This window comes from Salvia splendens, chromosome 1 (assembly GCF_004379255.2).
Source record: "Salvia splendens isolate huo1 chromosome 1, SspV2, whole genome shotgun sequence".
NCBI classification, from domain to species: Eukaryota; Viridiplantae; Streptophyta; class Magnoliopsida; order Lamiales; family Lamiaceae; genus Salvia; species Salvia splendens.
The window spans coordinates 10843782-10852475 of record NC_056032.1 but is presented as its reverse complement, the minus strand read 5'-3'; the positions used below and the strand labels follow the sequence as shown (position 1 = coordinate 10852475).

Genomic DNA, 8694 nt, shown 5'->3' with positions numbered 1-8694 from the left:
GGTTCAAGCTACTGAAAAGAATAACACACAGACAAACGTTTTTTGAAGCATATATGTAAAATCACAATGAGATTAAAAAGCAGCAAACTAATTGCACATCGAAGCTGATAATCCCAGAAAACAACAATATTGGCCCCAATATGAATTTAAATATGGAAACACAGGCAAAAAGTTAATTTCGAAAACTTTTTGTTGTCGAAGCTGCTTCATGCCTCTATCGTATACCATTTGGACCAACAATAGTTTAATCGTCTACGCAATACTTTATTCGAATCTGCTGTAAGCATAATCAAACCCGGTTAGATCTATTGGTCCAAATGGTATGTCGAAAACTTTAACATCAGAACCAAACGATTAAACTATTGCGTAGACCATAAGGCCGGAAATACGCTTCGATCTATGTCAAAAACAGATACTAATTGAAAACATAATCAAACCCACTAAAAATAAAAAGCAGTTAATTACTAAATAGTTGCTTACTTGGAGATCTTCTTCTTCGACTGAGTTGTTATCAACTATGAGCAGGAAGGCTTTTAGCGGCAGAGTTATTGCTGAGGCGGGAAAAGGTGGGCAGGAGAGCAAATGTTTTTAGATGAGCTGATAAATGCATCTTCCAATTTAGGGTTTCAGCAGGGACACGAGATGTAAATAAAATTCAAATCGAGGGTAAAAATGTCATACCTTGAATGAATCTGTAGGAGTATGGTCTGCGTATCAAATGGCTGAAAAAAAAGGGCCCAAACACCACCTATCAAACGTAATACATTGGGAATATTTTTTGCATTTTCTTGGTCAAAGTCTGCATCTTTTTTATGCGGGCAACGAATACTGTCAACCTATCAAACACGCCCTTAGTCTAAAGCTGTTATTCTTTTTTCCCGATTTGAGGATTTTAAACCATGCTGAAAAAAGGTTACTTCTGTTTAGTTCTATCGATTTATCTTCTCCATTTCATCTCTACCGATTTTTCCTCCTCCACATTTCTGCCGTCTTTTTTCTTCCATATTTTTGCTGACTTTTTTTTTTCCTCCGTAACTGTTTTCTCCTCCATATCTCACATTTACCAAGTTCTCTTCTCCCTTTCGATCTTTCAATTTTGTGGTTATTTCCTAAGATTCTTGATTCACATCAACAAATTTATGGTTTGTTTATATATGTAGTTTATATAATTCTTTCTTCAACCAAAGTTCTTTATGAAAATTTTTATTCTATTTTTAAATTCATGAACAAGTTGATAAAATTATCAAATTTTTGTTGGAAATATAACTTGTGGTATCCCAAGTATGTTGGGAAGAGAATGTGTGGAGCCCCAACCTATTGGGAAGAGAATACCATTTATAATATGAAGTTCTAGTATAGTTCCTAGATATATTTTTATCTAGAGTCCTATAAATACCTATGTACTATGTATCAACAACAACAATTCAAATCAATCACAATGTATTCTTCAAAGTTCTCTAGTGTCTCTTATTTTCCGCATTTTACTTTTCAACATGGTATCAGAGCAGGTTCGATCACATAGGCCAATCTCTGTCTCTATATCAAAAAAAAACCAAAAACCAAAAACTATAAACCCTTTCGGGAAAACATCAAGGAAGGGGGAGGCTCTGCGGATAGCAAGAGGCCGAAACTTTACCGAACTGAAAGTTCTTCACCATTCAACAACAAAGTGATGGTATAGCAAGATCCGACGGCAATGGCAGCGACGGCAAGAGGGCGTCGCAGTGGCGCTGGCGGTGAGGAGGTTGGCTGAATGCAGCATGGTGCCAGCTCTGGGCCAGCAACAGCGAGCGGCGATAGAGCCAACGGAGAATTGACGAGCAAAAGAGTGGAAGGCAAGAAGACTTCGAAAGGGAAGATGTCGGACAGCCATAGCAGGTCAGTCTGTTTCTCTAGAGAAGAGATGATGGCTCCAAAGATAGAGTTAATGAATCATCCAGCCGAGGGGTGAACCGATGAAAGAACCGATGCTGTCAAAAAGGCCGCAGAGTAGCAGCCCAACCAAGCCATCTATAACAATCTTACAAACACAAAAAATGGAAGAAGAGAATTCGATGAATCGTCTGGCGAGGGGGAGACGACAGACACTGCCAAACGATTCATCGCACCTGGAAGAATGCTGAGGAGAGAGACAGCGAAAGCAACCCGTAGAATATGGGCCGCCGAGAAGGGTGAGGTGGTAATCGAGCATACGCAGTCGAGAAAGCTGCAGACCTAAGGGCTGGCGATAGGGCAGATGCAGTAAAGAAAGCAGTCACCGAGGAGGAATGACCAAGAGCTGGCCGGAGAGATGCCCGCCTTGATGAAGGAGCCTGTGGGTGAAACCTCACCCTCGGAGACACTAAGCACACCAAGAAGGTTGAGGAGGCTAGAGAAGTCGCCGCCAAGAATAGTTGTCCATAAATTGTCCGACCGGGCTTAGCCGAAAATAGAGGAGTCTCTGGTTTGTCCGGCAGAGGGGAAGCGGAAGAATCGACCGAACAATTCCTTTCCAAACCTATATTGGCCGAGTAGGCCAAAGATGACCGCCGGTGAGAGGGCAATAATGCTGCTAAAGAGCAGGCCACACGCCGATGGAGCGTCAAGAATGTGACGCAAAAGGATAGATGGAAGACTGACAAAATGACCGGAGAAGTTTCCCAGAGACAGCTCGTGTAAGCTTCTAAAGTGGAAGTCGTCACAGGGGGAGAGAGTGTCCCTGAAGCAGTCACTGAGAAGGGGACCGACGGCGGTGGATTATCTGTGGCTGGAATGACAGGAGGAAAAGAGCTCGGGCTATTCGACCATAGAATTATCACCCACTGAGAACGGAGATATTGATGGAGGAACCAACAAAATGGTTGACAGAATCCTACTAAGATACTGGCAAGCGCATTGCCGTCGGAGGACAGGTTGTTCTCGGGGATGAGAAGAGGAAGGAGACGTTGTGATATGTCTGCTTCATTGTTGGGTTCCCAAAATGGAAAAGTAAATTTGGGCCTAGTGGTTATTAGGCTCAAGAAAGAAAAAAAAAGCTCATAGTTTGAGCTGGAATGAGTCGAGAATGGTCCCCCCGAATTAAGCTTTGGGCTGCAAATTAAATTCAGTCCAAAGACTAGTTAACTCCTCGACACAAGTCAAAACTGTCAGTCAACGAGAAAAAACTAGATGGCTCCTTGATACGAGCTAAAACTGCCAACCAAAAATTGAAGAGCTCTATGACACGAGTTAAAACTGTCAATAGAAAATTGAAGAAACTCCTTGAAACGAGTCTAAACTTTCAATGATGAAGAGCTCCATGATAAGAGCCTAAACTTTCAATGATGAAAAAAGAAGCTCCTTGAAACGAGTCTAAACTTTCAATGAAAAAAAAGCTCATTGATATGAGTAAAAATTATCAATGGTGAATTGAAGAAGCTCTATGATACGAGGATAAATTGTCAATGAAAAGTGAAGGACTCCTGAATACGAGTATAAACTATTTATCAAAGTGAAGATCGTGCAAGTTAAGTGTCAAAAAAACTCGATACTTAACTTGAGGGGGAATGTTGGAAATATAACTTGAGGTGTCCCAAATATGTTGGGAAGAGAATGTGTAGAGCCTCAACCTATTGGGGTAGTTTTCAAAGTTCTCTAGTGTCTTTTATTTTTCGCATGTGAGTTTTTTTTTTTCGTTTTCTACTTTTGATGTATGTGATATGCTCGTGTAATTGATTTGTTCTTGTAATTCTAAGAGAGGAGGGGCAGCAAAACCGAAACCATAGCCGGCCATAGAAATTCTTGGAGTTAACCATCACAATGTTGACTGTTGATCTTCATTTTGAAAGCAAATCAACGTTAACTTATAATTAGTTTTTTAGCTCTCTTATATAGCCAAGATAATTGGTGAAATCTTTCACACTACATGTAGCAACTGCACTAGTTTGTAAAAGTTGAACCCCTTTTATTTCAAGCTCATGCTTTGCTAGATAAATATTTCATGTTGCATAAAATGATGAAAACTAAAACTCAATTAGTAATACATCGGTTGAAGTTAAATTAATAAATTATATTGACGTATAATATTGATGATATGTATTTTTAGCACAGACTTATAATAAATTAATTATTCCATTTCTTAATTTACTACAGTATTTAAATTAAATTAGAATTCAAAATTTTGATATGTTCCAACTTCCAAACATGTGAAAGTAAAGCCATTCTGGGAATTATTTTTCTAGAAATCATTTTCCGTGTCAACTTTACTTTCCTGGCAAACAAAATGGGCGTTAGTGACTTCTTCATCATTCCAAGATTCTTTATTTCGTTCGTAATTGGGCCGCCTCTCTGTTATAGATTCAGTTCTTCTTTGCTGTGTAGTTTGAGTTCAATTATCCAACTGATTGAAAGCATAGTCTCAACAGTTCAAGTCCAATTCAGATGAGGATTGTATCACTTCTTCCTTCCTTAATTAGTCCTCCAGCACTCTCAGCTGCGCCCACTCCACCTCCACCTCACCATATCCATGACCTTTTCTAACACCATGATAGTCTTGTGTTGTCCGTTTTATGCTCATATCCGTGCTGAAAAATATGAAGGCTAAACAATCCTCCGAGATATTTATGTTGGAAATTATTTATCATCATATATTCAAGAATACATAATTGAATATAAATAAAGCAAGATCTTTGAACATTATGTATTTCATGTATTAACCATAAACATAATGGATCGAAAACTTACCTAGACGATCTATAGCAGAAGTGATTGGGGAAGACAGAGAGAACTTCCTCGGACTTTCTTTGTCGTAGTAGCGCAACTCCGACTCCAATGATTTGTTTCTCTCTCTTTCCCTCGTTTATGTTTCTCTGTAATGTGTGTGTGATTTGATAAGATCACCACACTTGTATTTATAGGGAGAGAGAGGACAATCCTAATTATCAAACCTTAATGCCCTTTCCATCAAAGAGGCTATTAAAAAAATTAATATATACGTTTCTTATTGATCAAGAATATAATTGATCACAATCAACTAATATACACGTTTACTCAATCAATTGGAACTACTAATTGATTACAATCAATTATTTTAATATCGACTATTAAACTAATTGCAATCATACCATATATATATATATGTTCTCTAATTGAGGAGCCGAATTGAGGCTAATCAAAGTATATATATATATATATATATATATATATATATATATATATATATATATATATATATATATAGGGTAGTGATCTATGGCAAACACCCCTTAACCAAATAACTAGAGAACAAATCATAGCCACAAGATCAAAAAATCAAGGGCTAGTATTAATTTTTGAATTTAAGGAGATATTAGTTCCATTAATCATAAATTTACTCTATAATAAAAATGCAGGGGTATTATGGTCAAAAGTACATATCATAATTTATAATAAAAATGTGGGGTGCTCGGTGGTGGAGCCGTGGGCGGTGGTGGTGTGCAGTTTCGTGGCGGCGGTGATGCTGATCGGGTGCAACAGGCTGGCGGAGAAGGTGAAGTTCGACGATCCGCTGGAGGCCGCGCAGCTGCACGGGGGTGCGGAACGTGGGGGGTGATATTCAGGCGATGTTAGCCACAGAGAAGTATGTGAACGAGGTGTACCCGGGGAAGCCGTGGCGGCCATACGAGCTGTTCATGGGAGGCGGGGGGCGCCTGCTGGCGGCGCATGTGATCCAGATTCTGGTGGTGGTCAAGGCACTGCACTACTAATTTGGCGGAGTTCAAGCTGATTGCGAACAGGCTGTCGGAGACGGAGATGGCGACAGTGGCGTCGGTGGTGGAGTAAATTTGGCAACAGTGCGAGCAGCGTGGCGGCGATCCGTTGAAGCATCAAAATCAACAACTTACTGACGCTTACTTTTCCGAGGATGATTGTGATGTTGATGATGATTCCTCATCCCTCATAGATCAACGTGGCGGCAATCCGTTGCTTCTAACGGAGGAGTTAACTGAAAATGTGGAGGAGGAAGAGGAAGATGGAGAGCTTGAGTTTGTGTTTGAATATGTAATGATGAAGAAGAAGGAGAGAACCACTCTGGCAGATTTGTTCGTTGCAGATTGCGATGATGAGGATGAACGCTAGGAGTCTTGTCCATCGAATAAAGTATTTGGTGTACAAAGTGTTTGCGTGCATAGATGGAGGATATATTGGGAGATGGCTGATATTGCACTTTATGTGTTTTTTACACTGTAATTGGGTGCTCACATGCAAAGCCATATTTCGCAATCATATACATTGTATAACTAGGCTACCCCAAAGTTCAACAAAAATAGTCCACAAAAATTAATGATATACAGTAAGAGTGATTAGTTTTGTGAACAAGAGTGAAGTAAAATCATAATAAGAGTGATGTATTTTGTAAACAAGAGTGAAGTAAAATCGGAATAAGAGTTATGTGTTTTGTGAACAAGAGTGAAGTAAAATAGAAATAAGAGTGATGTGTTTTGTGAACAAGAGTGAAGTAAACTCAGAATAAGAGTGATGTGTTTTGTGAACAAGAGTGAAGTAAAATCATAATAAGAGTGATGTGTTTTGTTACAAGAGGAAAGTAAAATCAGAATAAGAGTGATGTGTTTTGTTAACAAGAATGAAGTAAAATCAGAATAAGAGTGATGTGTTTTGTTTACAAGAGTGAAGTAAAATCAGAATATTTTAGTTCACTCTTGTTTACAAAACACATCACTCTTAGCATGATTTTACTCCACTCTTGTTTACAAAACACATGACTCTTAGCATGATTTTACTTCACTCTTGTTTACAAAACACATCACTCTTAGGCATGATTTTACTTCACTCTTGTTTACAAAACACGTCACTCTTAGGCATGATTTTACTTACAAAACACATCACTCTTGGCATGATTTTACTTCACTCTTGTTTACAAAACACATCACTCTTTGGCATGATTTTACTTCACTCTTGTTTACAAAACACATCACTCTTGCCATGATTTTACTTCACTGTTATTTACAAAACACACCACTCTTATTATGATTTTACTTCACTATTGTTTAAAAAAACATCACTATAACAAAATATTTTATTTGGGAGCTATATTAAGTTAATAAAATATCAAATCCGAATAACGCTTATTCAAATCAACCTTAATTGACATGCTCCCATAAAATTACACAATCACGAGCATAGTGAGATCAATCTATAAATAGGTATAGAAAAATAGGTATAGAAAAAATATTTTAACGACCACAAAAAGTGGGGCCAATTTGCAATTATTAAAAGAGAAGAAAAAATGTTGAAACTGTCGTTGCTAAGGGAGAAGAAACCTAAGGCGAATCTCCTGCGATTTTTGAAGTTGGCTATGCTGTTGTTGAAGCAGATCAGAAATCCTCCGCGTTTCCTCACCACACCAAAACCTCATTCATTCAATCCTCTCTCTCTCTATTGCACACGACGACATGAGCATGATGAAGAAAAAGCCTCACAGAGATGAGCTGATCGGCCTTCAGATTCTACACGGCCTCGTATTCCGCCACCACAGCATGATGAATCTGCTCCAATTAATAGCGTTTGAGCTCGGCGGCGGAGGCTGGGAAGAGGAGAAAGAAAGGGGAGAGGAAAAAGAGTGTGAATAGAAGCCTCATTTTTTAAATTGGAGTTAGAAATAGGAAGGAGACGGTTGGAGTTGAATTTTTAGTTTCCAAAAATGTCATTGTTAATTACTTTTTATTTAAAACATGTAAAAATAGCTAAGCCATAGGATTAATTTGGAGTATTAAGATGTGTGGCTGAGATTTGTTCTCTAGTTATACACTTAAGATTAGTTATATCTTGATCACTATCCTATATATATATATATATATATATATATATATATATATATATAGGTTCATGATCAATTGAGATTTTTTAAGCTAAATGAGAAATGAGATGCAATCTCAGCCACTCATTTTTATTAAATGAGTGGTCAAGAATTTGCCACATAGAAAATATTTTTACATTAATTAATTGTGAAAGGGCAGAATAGTAATTCTATATTTTTTAAGATTACCGCTCACCCACCCCCCACATTCCCTGCCACACCATCGAATTTCCCCTCAAAACCTCCCCCCTCCGCCGCCGCACCACACACCTCCACCCTTCGCCGTCGTCAATGCTCCGGAGAAAATCGTCGAGCTCGGCGACCAGATCTCGAACCTCACCCTCGCCGACACTCAGAAGCTCGTCGCGTACCTCCAGGACAAGCTCGGCGTCTCCGCCGCCTCCTTCGCCCCCTTCGACGTGGTGATCGACGACGTGCCAAGCAACTCAAGGATCGCGACGATTAAGGTGGTTAGGGCTCTGACGAGCCTGGCGCTGAAGGAGGCGAAGAAATTGATTGAAGGATTGCCGAAGAAATTCAAGGAAAGAGTGACGAATGAGGAGGCGGAGGAGGCGAAGAAGCAGCTCGAGGAGGCCGGCGCGAAGATCTCCATTTTAGCGCGATGCAGAGGAAATTTCGATCGACTACTTTTGTGCGGTAAATGAATTTTGATTTCTGGTCGATTTCGTCTGAATTTGGAAATAGATGAGTAGATGCAGTTCATAATCTGAATTTGTGATTCAATTGAGCTCAATTTTCTATTTCAATTCCCACTGCCGAAAAATTTGTTTTGCACTGTGCTATAAACAAAAGCTGTTGTTTATTAAAGATAAACAAATTTGAATTGGTAATTTTAAAATTGAGAAATTTCATCATACGTT

General features: G+C 38.9%; 1 protein-coding gene across 1 annotated transcript; it reads left to right on the top strand.

Annotated features, from left to right (window-relative positions):
* Positions 1-1753: 1753 nt before the first annotated feature.
* Positions 1754-8478, top strand: LOC121793478 (50S ribosomal protein L12, chloroplastic-like). The gene is made up of 5 exons (XM_042191527.1): positions 1754-1878; positions 2044-2179; positions 2636-2667; positions 2762-2782; positions 8088-8478. The coding sequence occupies exons 1-5, from the start codon at positions 1754-1756 to the stop codon at positions 8476-8478; spliced, it is 705 nt and encodes a 234-aa protein (XP_042047461.1).
* Positions 8479-8694: the final 216 nt, after the last annotated feature.

What these genes read in the sequence shown, in the direction of transcription:
- LOC121793478 (XM_042191527.1), top strand. Translation starts at nt 1,754, where the DNA reads ATGCAGCATGGTGCCAGCTCTGGGCCAGCAACAGCGAGCGGCGATAGA. An exon ending in ATGTCGGACAGCCATAGCAG is followed by an intron (nt 1,879 to 2,043) that starts GTCAGTCTGTTT and finishes AAAAAATGGAAG; the next exon opens with AAGAGAATTCGATGAATCGT. An exon ending in AGCTCGTGTAAGCTTCTAAA is followed by an intron (nt 2,668 to 2,761) that starts GTGGAAGTCGTC and finishes GAATGACAGGAG; the next exon opens with GAAAAGAGCTCGGGCTATTC.